The sequence below is a fragment of the Stegodyphus dumicola genome, chromosome 6 (assembly GCF_044657685.1).
Source record: "Stegodyphus dumicola isolate Sdum_Otavi_A_Nest chromosome 6, ASM4465768v1".
NCBI lineage: Eukaryota > Metazoa > Arthropoda > Arachnida > Araneae > Eresidae > Stegodyphus > Stegodyphus dumicola.
In genome coordinates this window covers 87,837,709-87,854,767 of record NC_140773.1, presented here as the reverse complement: position 1 = coordinate 87,854,767, position 17,059 = coordinate 87,837,709, and the positions used below count along the sequence as shown (strand labels likewise).

General features: G+C 33.0%; 1 protein-coding gene across 1 annotated transcript in view; it reads left to right on the top strand.

The window, feature by feature from the left end:
• LOC118190330 (KICSTOR complex protein SZT2-like) overlaps positions 1 to 17,059 on the top strand; it is a 279,720-nt gene that overhangs the window by 175,506 nt on the left and 87,155 nt on the right. Inside the window, exons 48-50 of the mRNA XM_085818640.1 lie at positions 6,264 to 6,445; positions 7,419 to 7,557; positions 14,382 to 14,614. Of these exons, the coding sequence (XP_085674766.1) occupies positions 6,264 to 6,445; positions 7,419 to 7,557; positions 14,382 to 14,614 (554 nt within the window). The remainder of the gene's footprint in view (positions 1 to 6,263; positions 6,446 to 7,418; positions 7,558 to 14,381; positions 14,615 to 17,059) is intronic.

Below are 17,059 nucleotides of genomic sequence, written 5' to 3'. Positions count from 1 at the left end.
TTCCATTTTAGATTATAAAAGAAAAACAAAGTAATATTCCAAAAACAAAAATTAAACCTGTCCTGTGCTATAGCTGCAAGATTAATGTAACTTAAACATAAAGCATCCAAAATTGAAATTAAATTGCAATAAAAACTAGGCAATTCCATAATAATGTTATTAATTGCAACTGTGGATAAAGGTATATGTATATATATATATATGAGGGCTTTTTTTTTTAAACCTCCGATGGGCTATAAAGAAAAGGCGGGTGACTATACAAAAAACATTTTATTACCAAAAGTAATGTACAATACAGGTTATTTCTCTACATAATCACCTTGATGATTGAGGCTTTTGTCATATCTGTGAACAAGCTTTGCAATACCCTCTTCATAAAATGTCACCGCCAATGATTGGAAGTGAGTTGTGATGGTTTCTTTCAGCTCCACGTCATTTTGGAAGCACTTCCCGCCAAGCCGCTGCTTCAATTCAGGGAACAGATGAAAGTCACTCGGAGCTAGGTCGGAACTATATGGTGGATGTTCAAAAATGTCCCATTGAAATTGCTGAAGGAGCCGTTGGGCAACACAAGCGCTGTGAGGACGGGCATTGTCGTTGATCAGAACAATTCCAGAAGTCAGCATGCCTCTTCGTTTGTTTTGAATAGCTCTCTGTAAGCGTCGCAAAGTTTCACAATATAAATCTGCATTAATTGTTGTGCCAGGCTGCATAAACTCCACAAGCAACACAACTTTGTGGTCCCAAAAAAACAGTTGCCATAACCTTAGAGTTGTTAAAGGCTCGTTTGAATTTTGTTTGTCTCTTTGGAGAATTAGTGTGCATCCATAGTTGTGATTGTCGTTTTGTTTCGAGCGTGTCATATTGAAACCATGTCTCATCACCATTCACAATGGATTTCAAAAACTCTTCTCTGTCAATACTGTATCGGTCAATAAACTCAAATGCTGCAACCATTAGGCAAGTTTTGTATTCATCAGTCAACATCTGTGGGACCCAGCGAGCGCAAACATTTTTGTAGCACAACTGTTCAATAACGATAGAGTACAAGGAAGATCTTGAAACTTCCAGAAATTTCATCGATAATTCACTTATGGTGAACCTTCAGTTTTGCTTAACTGCTTGGCCAACTCGTTGAACAATGTCGTCTGTAGCGACAGACTTGCGTCCTTGACCCCTTTTATCATGCACATCAGTTCGACCATCTTTAAACTTCCGACACCATTCACGAACAACACCATCACTCATAAAGCTTTTTCCATACACTCGACTCAATCTTCGATGAATTTCCACTGCACTGTTCCCTTCTGCCTGCAAGAAACGAATAACAGCTCACAATTCACACTTGGCGGGAGAATCAATAGCGACAGCCATGTTTACGTGACTACAACTCAACAGAAAATGGCGTGTTGAATACGCCAGTGACAGAGTGTGTGGAGGGGTAGATGTGCAGTCGCCTACTATGCACACCAACCACCTGCTGCATACCTGGCCATCCTACTGTGCGATCAGAGGTTGAAAAAAAAAAAAAAACCTACGTAATTTATTTACTAAAGAAATATTGATTATATATATATATGCATGCATGCCTAGTTAGAGACTTTGTGTGTCATGAATCTCATCTGACAGCTAATATTATATGAAAGAATTGTGCAATAATTGATGAGTAGGTTTGATGATTATCTTTCTTGGTGGGTTGTTTTTCTTTGACAGCTCTCAACAAACTGTACCAGCGGTATCTAAAGCAAGGATAGGCTGATACTTTTAACAATGGGGCAAAACGATCTTGTTTACTGCATCATGCAGGTAGGGGCGTGAAGATCTTTCATAATGCCCCTGTTGTTTGTAAGATGTGATGGGAAGAGGAAACCTCCCATCCTTGGTAGAAATTAAAATAAAACTGCAGTTAAAAAAAATTACAAATAAGTCATAAACAGAATTTAATCTTATTGGTCATCATATGATTGACACATATATTGTTTCATTTTTCAATTAAAAATTTAGAGTTTAAATTAAAAATTATTGTGTTCTTTCCATATGCTCCCTTTTCTGGTCAATCTTTTAGCTCGACAATATTCATATATTGGTGTTTAATTTCTAAATTAAAGCTGCTAGAAATGATAGGATTACATTATTTGGTAAATGTGCGTGCTTTGCACATTATTTGGTAGATATTTATGCACATTATTTGTAGATGCAGATTTCACAACTTGGATTGATTGCAAATGTAGTCATGCATATATATGCACATATACATTGAAACAGTAGTTGCATACTTGTGTCATTGCACAGGAGCCCATGCAACCAGCCCGTTTGCCTGGAATCGAACCCAGGTCAAAACTACCAGTGAAACAAATCTTAAAGTTTAGCAATTTTAACGCTTAGCCGCTGTTGGGCCTACCTCCAACCAGGACCTTATGGGTTAATTATTGATAACTGTATGTAACCAGTAAGCAATTCTCAAAATTTAATGCATCATCCTGTACTGGTGATCTGTTTCTTACTGAGGTGGTGCAATGAATATCAACTGCTTGGTCACTGGACAATGGCTGTCAACCTGGTACTATTGATCCATAGATTGATAATGACTAGTGACCAGTAGCTGTTACAGGTACCAATAAGCTTCTGTATAATTTTAATTTAGATTTAGAATTCCGTCTAAATTTACTCTGCTGCCTCTTATCAATGACCAACAGCCTTGAAGAATGTATGTGTTTAATTTCAAAATTTAACTATATTTACCACACTAACCCCACATTGGTGACCTGTAGGTTGACTCCAAATAATCTTAAACCTGTAGGTCACTAATGATCAATGATCTTGCTGGACACTGATGTCTTTCAAGTTAATTACTTTTCTTAAGATCTTTGGGTTTTCCTTCAGTCACTGACAGCCTTGCTAGGTGTGCTTTGATTTTATCTGGTTGTAACAAAAGTTTTCTGCGAAAAAAAGTGTTCTTAATAAAGTTAGAAAAAAAGAAAACATGAAAGTGGCACCTTTAATCACCACCCAAATCTATGATTTTCTGCCAATGTTTTGGTAGTCTTTCAAAGCCTTCAGCCCAGAAACTAGGTGGCTGTGAGTTCAAAAACAGATCAACCTCATTTCCAACATCCTGTGAAGAATGGAAAAAAAAAAAAAAAAATAGCAAGATGTAGCTGCAAATAAGAAAAAAGCTAGAAGTCCAAAGGAATAATGTTGCGGCTGTATGGTAGGTGGGACGAAAGATCCCATTCGAGTCAACAGAGTCCAGCCGGTGAATGCAGACACACATGGTCTTTGCATTATCTTGGTGGAACATTACCTGTTTTGTGCTGGAACGCAGTTCAGCTCAGAAACTAGGTGGCTGCGAGTTCAAAAACAGATCAACCTCATTTCCAACATCCTGTGAAGAATGAAAAATAGCAATAGCAAGATGTAGCAGCAAGTAAGAAAAAAGCTAGAAGTCCAAAGGAATAATATTGTGGCTGTATGGTAGGTGGGGCAAAAGATCCCATTCGAGTCCACAGAGTCCAGCCTGTGAATGCAGACACACATGGTCTTGCATTATCTTGGTGGAACATTACCTGTTTTGTGCTGGAACTCAGTTCAAAATTTTTCCTTGATAGCAGCATCAGCACAGACTAGCAGATTGCTGTTACACTTTACTGTCGAGGATTTTACCTTTTTCTAGATACTCTTTGTGGATAATACCATGGCAATACCACCAGATACGAAGCATGATCTTTTTGTTAGTCAAATTGCGCTTTGCAATGCTGCTGACAGAATCACCGGGCATAGACCAACTCTCTTTTTGGCCTGTATTGTTATCAGGATCAATGTTCCTTCTTACCTTCTTCGGGAACATGCAAGGACCTGACTCGGAACAGATAGCTTACTAAAGCTATGTTCAACAATTGTGGGAAGTAGACAGGATACACAAGAAGGGTATACAAAACCCTTTATTTTTCTCTATTTACAATAACTTCCGTACTTCGGAATACACAGACCCGCTACTTGGGGTCTAACGTAAAACTATAAAAATAGAACTAAACTCTAATTTAACTTTAAAATAATAAACGTGGAAGATTGGCCTTATATTAACAGGAAGCCGTATGTAGTACAGAGAACTGTGAACACTACAATACGTTTAAAATTTATCAAGAGGATTAAAACCTCTGGCCTGGAAGGCAACCAGCAACTCCGTAAAACTTCTAAGGTAAGCGGCCTGCTTCGACTCACTGCTTCCTCTCTCTCGCTTGGCAAAAAGCCACAACTTAAATACTTGGCGTTCGCCAGACAAACTTTGCATAAATACTTTAACGCTTATAATTCTGGCCGGAAGTAGAAAATAAGAAGTGATAGTAAAGATTTAAAATAAAATAAACGTTAGTAAAACTTAAGATCCTTACATTGTTGTAATAAATCCACTTTTTATCACAAGTGACAATCTGGTCCGTGATTTTGTCCTTCGCTGATATTTGAGCATATTAGTGCAGGTGCAAACATGGGTGTCCTCATCTGCTTGAGTGAGCTCATGCGGCACCCAGTGATTGAAATTGTACATCGTTTATTCAATGCATAACGTGACTAATTGAGATGGCACTAATGTCTAACTCCTTAGCCAAGTTCTTTGGTAGTTACATACTGAGCTTCTCCCACAATTTCTTTCAGGCGGGCCTCATCAACATCAGAGTGCTCTGCTTCTTGAATGTCAAAGGTGGTGATGCTTCTTGAAGGTCATAGGTTGAATTTGGTGATATTCTGTAGCTGATCTTTTGCAACAGAACTGGAGATAAATGATGGTTCTAATCTGGTAGCATGATAGTTTCGTCTAATTTAGCACCTTGTACGAAATGATAACGATTTTTTTTCCCAAATTTCAGAGCACAGTGTTCTGAAGCAAGTCTCCTTTCAAATGCCAAAAATCACCTGACAAAATATGATTAAACGTACCGATGTTAACTATTTGCACAGACAATATTTGCGGTGACAGAAAACTTTTGTTAAAACCTGATATTTTAATTGCTGTTGTACATAATTTTACTGTGCCCCTCCGTGCTAATTACATTTGAGTTGAACCCATGTTGTTCTCAGTTTGTAGGTCACCATCAACCAGCAGCCTCAATGAGCACTATTATGCTTGAATTTAATTTTAATTTTAAAATTGTAATTTTTTTCTACTTACCACAACTGACAATATGAGAGGATCTCCATGAAGCTCAACTTTGACCCTGAACCTAACTAACTGCCTTGATGGACATTGATCTATATCAGCTTAATTTACAGTGATACTTTCATTTTCATTGGTGCTTGCTGCACAGTGGTGAATTGATATGTGGACCACAAGAACATGTCAACAACCAGTGGTCAGCATTTCTTGATGGGCACTTTAATGTGTAATCTTGTTTAGAAATTTCATTTAATGATATAATTTCAGATGCATATAACTGAAATTTTTCCAACTTATAGATAATGTTTTTGATATCTGCAGCATTATTATAATTAATAACAAATGTTTCTAAAGCCATATATTGTGTACCCAGTGCAAAGTCATTTAGGTTAAAATCCTCTCTGCTGTTACTCTTTACCTTTTGTAAAGTAATGTTGTTCTTTATAGTAATTTTACTTTAACCTTGTTAATCCTCATGAGAGAAAATAATGTAAATCTATGCTTATATTTAAAGAGAGATGTGGTTCTTTCTTATTCATTTCAGACAGCTTCTACATATTTTTAATGATCTTATCAGAAATTTTCTTTTCCTTTTCAACTGCATTTACAAATGATTATACTAATGCTAATTAAGTCTTTGGCTGATGCTAATTAAGTCTTTCTTTCTTTTTTCTTTATGTTTAATGAAGCACATTAAGAATAACTAAGTTTTAAAACCAATTAGTATTGACTGGGTGATTTGTAACACTGTAATGGCAGTTTTGGGGATCATTTTGTTTCACTTTCCCTCTTCTAAGATTTGTTCACACCCAAATGTGAAGGCATTTCATTCATTAGTAATGTGTAGAAAAGTAGCAAAAGGTGAACTGATTTGATTGCCATAGATGTTCTTGTGTGTATACAAGTGAAAGTGTTGTAATAACTAATATGTATTTAAATAATTGAAAATATATTATATTTTTTATTTAGTTTATATATTTTAGATAAAATTTTTTAGTTAATTTTAATTTAGTTTATATTTTTATGACTACAATGCATTAAATCTTATTGCTTTCAAATTCTATTTGTTTCAAATGTGTTTTTAAATTACATTTTGTTTACCATTCTTTAGGTTGCCCTGCATTATCTAGAGGTACCTTCTCTCTATCATCAAGGCATTCTGTCATCATTGTTTTGAAAGAGATTCAGACTATAATAAAAAATGTATTACGAGATATATTTCCCAAAGTATATGTACAAATAAATGATCCTTTGACTTCAGAAATAGAGTACATTCCTTTCAATCCTTATACAGTAAGTAATGTAGCTATTACATATCTGTCTTCAATGAATTCGAAACATAATTTTTTTAAATCGATAATTTTTATTAATTCAGATCGCTTAATTTTTTAATATGTAAGGTTTTATTACATAACTTTTGAGAGATTTTCATTAAAGCATTTTCGACATATTTAAATTTTTTATTCATATTATTTAATGTAGAAAAATAATTTATAGGTAAAAAAAACATTAGGTTTTAAACTGAACTGCTGATAAATAAATATTGATTTTAAATTTTTATTTTATTACCATTTTTTTAGTTTTGAAAATTGTAGCTCTTTATTCAGACTCACAAACTTTGATACATAAATCTTATTTATTCAGTTAAATGCTGCTGCATATATTTTTTGCATTATTGTGACAAAATTATATTCACACACATGTATAAATAAATCTGTTAATGCACTTTTAACTCTTCATTTGATGTATTTTCTGATATTATCACATATGAAAATGGATGGTATGGAAGAATTGTATGTATGCAATTTTATTACAAATTTGGTAAAAGAGATAAACTTAATGTTGCACCAATACAAAAAAGTTTAATAGCAATCACATAGGTATAGAATGTAGCATCATTTCTTCATGTGTCATTTAGCTTAAGGAAAATATGATCTTCATTAATGCTAGGTATGTTTGTTAACATTTTGAAAAATATTTTGCTTATTTTAATATTTATTTTGCATATCCAATCTTTCTGACTAATTGCTTAGAAAATAGATTAAGATATTATTCAGAGCTTATTTAGTGTGACTGATATTTTGTTTTGTTCTGTTTACTGATATTCTGTATGTTGACTTTTTTTTTGTTTGTTTGTTTGTTTTTGTTTGCTAAATTCAGAGTTAAATTGAAAGTATCTTCTATTTATGCAATGAAAGTTTCTTATTTTCTGTATACATTTCATATTAGGTTATTTAATATTGTTATTTTTGAATATTTGTAATAGAATACAACATCCGAGGATTCTGAGACTAGAAAACCTGGATCAATTAAAAGTTTCATAATTATTGGAAGAAATGAGAAGCAGTGGAGAGCATACTTGGGGCATAGTGAATTTTTAAAGTTTCATGAATCTTCTGTTGAGAGTGAGAACTGATTAATTATGTTGCTTATAAGTTTTTTATCTGTAATAATAAGTATAACAAGCAGTATCTATACTAATTCAGAAGTCAAACAACAAAAATCAGCGTTATATTTACCAAATTTTCACAGGACTAGTTTCGATGGTTTGTTGTTTGACTTCTGAATTAGTATTTATTCGGCGTGTTATTGTGTCTTAAGCAGTATCTATAATAATAAATAGCAGTATGCATATTTTTTGCATGGAAAAAGATGCATTAAATATATGTTTTACTATTTCTAGAAAACATAATTAAATAGTATATAAGCAAGTTAAAATGTAAATTAACTTTCCCCTTTCTTTGCTGTTTTTAAATAGATTTTATAAAACTCTTATTTATTCATAATTTGTGTCAAATTTATGACCACCTAACAACTTTATGCAGATCAGCTATAATGTTGTGCTGTTGTAACTGAATAGCGAAATTGATTTAAAAAGGAATCACAGAATGATTGTCAAGATTTCTAAAATGTATTGCTCATGGTTTAAAAAGCTATTTAACTTATTTTGAACCATTTTATGTTTATGGTTTAGAAAGCTGTTTAACTTATTTTGAACATGATATAAATTTAGTGGCTCAAAGCTGTAGAACAGTTATCCTTAAAAATAGCTGTAGTAATGAGTATTTGAGGTTCATATTTTGCAGAAGGTGGATAAAATGAAAAATTTGATCTTGTTGTAATTTTTGTGGTCTTTATTGATTATTGTGCACTCATATTGAAAGATAATTCAACAGGAAGGTAGTTATATTTTAAATTGCAGCTAATAATCAGGGACAATTCCACTTGCTTGTAAATGTGTTTTTCACTACAGATTGCAGCATTTGAGGTGCAGAAGCTCAAGACTTCTTTGAAAATTTTGATGTTTACAGCTAACAGTATCAAAACATTTTTAGTTTACACAGTGAATAAGCCAAGGGCCATAGGATTTTAGGAATCATGTTTCCAGTTGCACTAGGCAGATTGCAGGATAGGAATATGATAAAAACAATGTGAAAGTATGGACTTTAAGTGCTTTGTCACAATACTTCATATTTGTGGAGACAATATTCTTGTTTCGGGGGATACTTTCTTGGAATTGCTTCAGCTCTTTAATTCATATGAAATAATATCTAAGTAATTAAGATACAATAACACGCCAAACAAATATTAATTTAGAAGTCAAACAACAAAGTCATATTATTTGTATTTTCAAATTTGAAAATGTAATGCTGATTTTTGTTATTTGACTTCTAAATTAATAATATCTAAGTGTTCAAATGTGCTTAAATATGTTGCCTGACCATATGTTGCCAGTATATTCAGAATGCTTTATTCTTCTGTATATACTTCCAGTCAGATATATCATTAATAGTGGACAGAATATTCTTAGACTCTTAAGTACTACAGATACTCCATAGTTTCTAGTGAAATTTCTTAGAAACTACAAGCTGTGAAAAATACTTAAAAAAAACTGCAGATTTTACAGAAAGGGGGCAAGGGAAATGGTATGTGAAATGGACCAATGTATTCTTTGAATGGTTGGTGAAATGCTTGTGGCATCATGCATCACATGTTAAGGTGATGGTTTTGCAGGTTTTGAAAAATGGCCAGTTGGAGATACACAAATTCGACTGTTATCTTTCCAATCAAGCACCCTGCAATAAAGAGCTTGTTTAACCTGCAAGTGCTGATAGGTTATATTATGGCAAGAAATAATTAGCATGTGCTCTTTGTGAGTTTTGATCGAACTGGAGTTTTCTAAGTCCTTTTTAGAGACGTTAGGATTTTTTTAGGCGGGAGATGTGAAAAATGAGCATCGCCCTCGCCGGGACTCAAATCACAGACCTCTTGAATACGCGCTGAGTGTGCTGACCAATACACCACGAAGGCCTGCTAAGAAGGCGGGAGAAATTCCTTATATACAACCCCCTTTTAAAGGGTGACTTTTGGATTAGGGGACTGAATCGCCAAATCCTGGTGGTGGAGAATCATCATCTACCACTTTTATTAGTTTGGTTGCCATTGTAGAGAAATTTGGTATTTTTTTTAAAACAGGAAAGAGGAAAAATGAGGAATGCCTTTGCTGACCTCTACACCATGAAGGCAAGAAAATTACCTTATACCTTGAACCATGCTGCCTCAGAATAAGAGGGGAAAATTATCAAGTGAGAAATTTAAAGACTCGTAGTCTACAGAATGCTATTTAATTCAATTTTTAATCGAGTACAGCTTTTGAATTTCAGTTTTCGACCATTTGAAGCAGCGGTTAAACACCATGTTTCCAAATTCTGCTGTAGCAAAAGGAAAAAAAAATACCTCATTCAAATGCAACATGTGAAAGAATTTTTCTATTATAAAATAAATAAATAAATAATTGGCTTTAAAGTTAATGCAGGCAAATGAAGGGCCATGTTTTAGAAAAAGATTAATTCAGAACTTAAGCTTGCTACTTTTAAATCTAAAGATTTTGTATTTATAAATGGATTATAAGGATTTTATTGATGTTTATATGTATATCTCTTTGTCTCTATCTAGAATTTAAATGTTGTTATTTGCATGAAGAAAACCGAATTTAAAAGCCTCATAAAGATATGCGATTTATGGATTCTAATTTCCTCTATGAATATTTGTTATTTAAAATATTTGCTTCAATTTCTGATTAATGTACATATAATTTTTAAGAAGTATTTTTAATTATTTTATTTTTTAAATTTATAGGTTTTATTAATTTTGTATTTAATGGCTCATTTAAAAAAGTATGGTATACATGCACATTTTCAAAGTCATAAAAATACTATTCACTGATGACTAGTGACAGGTTTTGTTGTAAGTTGGACTCTAAATATTTAGAGTTCTAAAAAACTTTTAAAATGTATTTAAAATATTCTAATTGGGCATAAATAAGCATTGCTTAGATATAAAGCAGGGAAAAGGGACAGGAAAATCAGCCTTTTACATATTACATATATTATTTGTCTTTATGCGAAACATAGTAGTTGAAAAAGTGCATTAAAAAATAGAAATTCCGAAATATAATTGCCATACTATTACAAAATAACGTTATATAAAATACATTAATTATATTACCTTATAAGGTATTTCTCCCGCCTTCTTGGCATGCCTTCATGGTCTGCATGATGGGAGCGTATTCCAGAGGTCCGTGGTTCGATTCTCGGCGGAGATGTTGCAAATTTTTCATCTTGTCTGCTTCCAAAAAATGCTAATGTCTCTACAGTGGCGCCCAAACTAAAAGGGTGGTGGATGATGATATCCCCACCCCAATATTTGGCAGTTGGGTCCCCTACCCCAGTCGCACTTTAAAAGGGGAAGTATATAAGGTATTTCTCCCATCTTCTTGGCATGCCTTCATGATGTGGTGGTCTGCACGCTGGGCACGTATTGGAAAAGTTGTGGTTCGATTCCCGATGAAGGTGTTGCTAATTTTTCATCTTGCCTGCTTCTAAAAAATCCTAATGTCTCTATAGTGGTGCTCGAACTAAAAGGGTGGTGGATGATGATTCTTCCCAACCAGAATTTGGCGACTGGGTCCCCTAAAAACCTGAGTTGTCTTTAAAAATGGGAGTATATAAGGTATTTCTCCCGCCTTCTGGGCATGCCTTTGTGGTGTGGTGGTCTGCACACTGGGCGCGTATTCCACAGGTCCGCAGTTCATTTCCCGCCGTTTGCTTATTTTTCATCTCTCCTGCTTCCAAAAAATACCTAATGTGTCTACAACCTAAACTGTTAAATATAAATGTTTTTTAAAAATCTGATGTTTCTTTTCAAAAATTTTACTGACATCTTAGCCAATGTGGTGCAAAGCGATTTTATTTGTTTTCCGACTGTAATAGAAGGAGATTCAAAGGATAAAGTGCAAGTTACCATTGTGCTTTCCTTGGTTTTCATTTCTCTGGAATGAACATAGAGGCATAAGTTTTTGAGCTTTCTCATTGAATTTATGATGGTATTAGCAATTGGAAGAATTCAAAATATCTTTGGGTGAAAGGCTTTGCTTTCTGTTAAAGCGATTTTTAGAAACGCTATGGGATTATCATTGAGACAATAATACTCCACATAATTTGCACACTACATCCAACAAACAATGCAATTTAGAATTATTAGACACAATGACTGATAGAAGTAAAGAAACTGTACTTAACTGAGTGGATATGATTTCTGTTATTTGATGTGCAATACTGGCGGCTTTCGAAGAATTAAGTTGTTCAACAGACATGAGGATATATTGGGTGTTTAGCAGCATTTGCAGAAAAAAGAACTCGAACAATGAGTCGAATATATTGTGCTTTTCAGGATGCTTTTTCATGACACAGAGCAATTCAGATGACTTTCTGTCTCCAGGTTTTCAGATCTAGATAAGAAGATAGTGCTCTCCTAAGATATGATGTCTGGAAGCAAAGGAGGACTCTCTGGCAGCAAATGAGCAATGCAATATTTGAATTTCGTCTTGGGCTCTGTAATAGACATAGGTGTACCTAAAGCAAAAGTTGATTCATTCATACCAAACCACAGTTCAGGATCTAAAGGATCATAGATTAGTAACTTTACTGCTGCTGTGTCGTCCATGATAGTGGTTGATGCATAGAAAATGAAAGACTTAAAACAAACAACTGCTGCAATGAATATGAAGCTTTATGCATGTAGAATGGGTGTCCATTTTAAGGTGATTTTGGTATGGCTTAATGTTGGTATGGCTTGCACATTATGACGTCATCTGCATATTTGTAATCCAGAACGGATGTAAAGCCTGTTTTGTAACCTGGTTGCACGTTCAGCAGTTGCAAAACAATATGATGTTAGCTGGTAGTGCATGCAACTGAACATGAGATGCCAATTCAGTCAGCCTGTAACTTTTTAGGAGGATTTAATCAGATGTACAAAGTTCTTGCTAGATGCAAGTTATTAAAAATTATGTAGTTGAAAATTTTATAACATTTTGTAATCTTTCTCTGTATGGAACTTTCTGCTAAATAAATGTGCATGTTTGTCTAGTTTTGTTGCATTTTCATCCTCTGAATTATCATGGCAAAAAAATGATAGCAGCAGTATTGTAAATCCATTGTATGTTGACTGCTGCAAAATAATGCTCTGCTGTGGTAGCCTACTGCAGACTGTTGACATTCTTTGAGATTGATCACTAAGTTATAGCTTTTGAATCGGCAGGTGGGGCCATTACCTGAGAGGGGTATTATTATTGTAGTCTTGTACTTCCCAGTGGCTCAGTTGTTTGTCATCTGCCTTTAGATTGAAATTAGGGGGATTCACAAAAAAGTTTTTGTATTAGAATATTCAAGATAGCATTATAAGAATTGCCACATACTTCAATGGACATGAATGGCCATTCCTCTTTTGCCTCTTGTACAAGCAGACAACCAGTTGCATCACAACAGCACTGACTAGATTCTTAGGCAATTATGCTGTGCAACCTAGTGGCTACCAATTATATCCGTATGGAAGCCTTGTGCCCTCTAGCTTGCAGATGTTATAGCACTGAAAGACAATGCAGGGAATAGAGTGGTATTGTTTCTTGCAGCGAAAGCTAACAGTTTCTTTGGTACTTCAGGATGAAGCTTAGCCTTTAGTATGATTGTTTCATATTCAGCGCATAAATTCTGGAGATTCCAAATCAACTCTGGCTACAACAGCCAACACTGGCACTATCTTTGCCAGCAATTAAAAAGCACATTCCCTAAATTGTTCCCTATGCTATTATAATACCAATTGCTGGCATAGATAGCCATAATAAAAGACAATATTCTGGGCATGAATTCACTGGGAATTTTTAGCATTCCCTGACAGCTTGTTATACATTGGTCAGATAAGTTATGCTTTAAAATTTTTCAACAAAGAACATGCATCCCACCATTAGAAAAAAAGAAGTAAATAAATCATGCATTCTACAGAAGTGTTGATCTGCAAACCATAATATTTTTTTCTGGTTTTACTAAAATTATCTAGTAAACTTCCTTAGTTGGTTTAGATTTCCTTTAGGCATGTCCAGATTTTCTCTTTTTTACTCAATGATTCAAACTCTAACAGGTATTTTTCTCCAGTAGAAAAAGGATCAGGGCTTGATCTGATACTATTTTCCATCCATAAATGTTGTTGTGTACTTTATTTCTTTTTGTTCTTTTTCTATTTAGCTATATTATAGTGAATATCAGCATAATAACAGAAAAATTCTTGAAGAATTCATTAAGTTCATTCTGCTTATGGTAATCAACTTTTCTTTAGTTGCAGCTGAAGAAGACTTTGAGATAACTGCCAAAAGCATTTCTGCTTTAATAATTCATATGGCAAGTGTGTTCTTTTCTTGAATTTGATTAATTTTATGTGGCGTGCATTCTTTACTAAATATAGGTTATTTCAAGAGCAATGTAGGTATTTATTTGAAGAACAGGTTCTACCAAATCAATTTTAACGCATATTGAATTCAGGATATTTTAAAAACAGTCCTGAAATAATAAAATTTACAAAAATAAATACATATCATTAAGTTCAGAGAGTCAGTAAAATAATATTAATGTTATTACAAACCACAAGAAAAGGTGCGACATAATATGTACAGCCTGTACACTACTGCACAGCCCTCTCTTCTGATAAGAGTTTTCTATTCTTGGATTTTTAATAAAAATTTTCCACATTTTGACTGTTTCACAATTTTGGGTTATTTATTAAACATCAATTCTTAAATAATCAATCATTTAGTCACTGTATAAAAAATTTATAAATGCAATTCTGTAATATTAGCAACTGCGTATTTCATGTAGCAATTTTACTTTCCTCTTAGGTATCAAAACATATCAAAAATATCAGACCCATGTTTGCACTCGTCAAAATTTGGATACATTTCAAGAATCAGGACTGAATTCCCCCACACATGCTAACAAATCTGTTACATCTGCCAGTCCTCATCAAAAGAGTTCTGCTGCATACGCTTCTGATCGCTCTAGCAAACCTGCAGTTTATTCCTCATTTGTTCCTCGACAGCGTCTTTTTCTCATGTATGTTCAAGACAAAGAGGTTAGTTCATTTTGAAATTTTTTATATATTCTTTCATATCTACAGAATATCTTAGTATGATGGATAAATTTCTATGCATGATAGTAATCCGTCATACCAATTTAATGCTTCAAAATAAAGTAATGCTTTGCTTACTTCACTTGCAGATAGTTTTACATTTAGGTAAAGATTCATGGTTCCAAACACAAAAATATAAAGTATTTGAATTCCTACAAGTTAAAATTAAATCTCAACATTATTCCATTTAGCAAACAAACTGAATTTTAAAAGTTTGAAAATTTTGTTTCATACATTAAAAGTTATTTATTTATTTTTTCTTAATAATAGATCAAAGGGAAGCTAATTTACATTTCAGAAGATTTTTCAAACATAATAAGTTAATTTACATTTTAAAAGGGATTTTTTTTTTCTAACATAAAAGGAAGCTGATATGCATTTTAAAAAACCTTTCAACCATTAAAAAAGAGGAGGCTAAAGAAGAAGCTAATATATACGTATATTAAAAGATTTCACAAGATAAGAGAAAGTTAATTTACATTTTGAGAGATTTTTCTCAAACATTAGAAGAAAGTTTCTGGCTGCATTTTGTATTCATGAAATTTAGTATTATTTTCTTAGATTTGCAGTTTAGCAAAAAATTGCAAATTACTTAAAAAAATTTTCATTTTAGCTTTAATTTTATGAAATAGTTGAGAAGACAAGTAGCAATAGGTAGGCAAAACAGAAAAGGTAATGAGAACATATAGGAAGAGAAAATTCTAAATAAATAAATAAAGTGATTGACCAAAAGTCTGCTGTAGTTAAGAATTACAAAAATGTGAAAATTAAGAATTCACATTTAAAAATAAAATATTAGCATTAACAAAATAGAGGGGATTGCGCCAAAAAGAAGATGCCAGAAAAATAGGAATAAAATTATAAATGTTAAACCAAAAAAGGGGGTAAAAAGCAAAATTCTTAACTAAAATCTAAACATTAGCAAGGAAAATCTAAACTGGATAATTTATTAAGCCTCTAAGTGCCATAAAGCTGATCCAGCAGATTTATAATTTATTGATTAATCCATTGACTCATTACTATTTTATTTTCAGTTTGCCTGTTTGCATGTTTTTCTTTTCTAAAAGAGAGATTACTTTAGTTGATCTTGGCTGGATTATTAACTAAGCATAAATCTTTTCTCTGTGACTGAACAATGTACAAGTTCAGGCTAATACAAGAAAAAGTACAATACTAAGTCTTAATTTACAAATTGACATTTGACTTTCAGATTATTAGATTCCTTTTTGTCATTTATTTAAATGCATTAACAAGTCTGCAAATGCCTCGTTTAATTATTGAATTAATTACTGTAATAATGATGTATAGTTATATATATATATATAGATATATAGATATATACCAGTTTCAGCTGTTGAATGAGTGTTGATTTGAATGTTTGAATTGATGAATGTTTACTTTGAATTGATTGTTGTTTATGAATGAATTTAATGTTTGCTTGAATGTTTACTTTCTATTTATTTGAGTGAAAGTTCAGTGATTTTGATAAAAGAACAAAATCAGTAATTTCATTCATTTTTTAATCACCGATTATATTAAAAATTGGAAGTATTTAAAAACAACATATTTTGCATTGTTTATTAGGTATTAAAAAGTTATACATTTTTTACAAGAAAAGTATGTGGACACCAATTTTTTTAATGTATATTAAGTTTATATTACTATTGAACTGTTCACTTCCTGAAGAAAAATCTTTGCTGTCTGCTGCTGTAGGGGAAATTTGTATTTATGTTAATAATCTATGAGGTGTGCTAACTTTTGGAAGATGAATACTCATTGTGCTTTTTACAACATTATGTGAGTATTTATCTGGCAAAAGTTAGCACATGTTGTAGCTGGTTAGTGTAAATACAGATGCAGAGTTCTTGCTTGTATTTTGATATATTTTATTGTCTTTCGTAAAGTAAGACATTTTTATGTAATATTTATTTTAATCTAACATTTCTGTTTTTTGTAAAACGTGAAATAGTGATTAATTGCAGAATGATTTTGATAAAAAAATTTTAAAAAGCAAATGTTTGGAATAAAAATTTCTGGCAACAGCTTGTTATTTTGAAATAAAAAGTATCATCTGCTACTTTTAAATTTATTCTTCTTTCAAAATGTTGTAATGTAAAAAGCTGTGGATTGACTATGTTGTTGTGACTTATCTCAGTTGCCTGACAGTGACATAGCACACCAAGGGGGGAGCTCCAACGGTCCCACCAACCTCTTGAGAGAACTTTTGGCTCGCTGCGTATTTAGAGTGCCTGCATATCGCACAGACACTACACATTTGCAAACATCCATGCCTTCTCTGGAATCGAACCCAAGCCCTTCGGTGTTGCAGTAAGCTTCCCTGACCACTGTACTGTCTGGCTAGCCAGTGGATTGAATTGCACTTTCTGA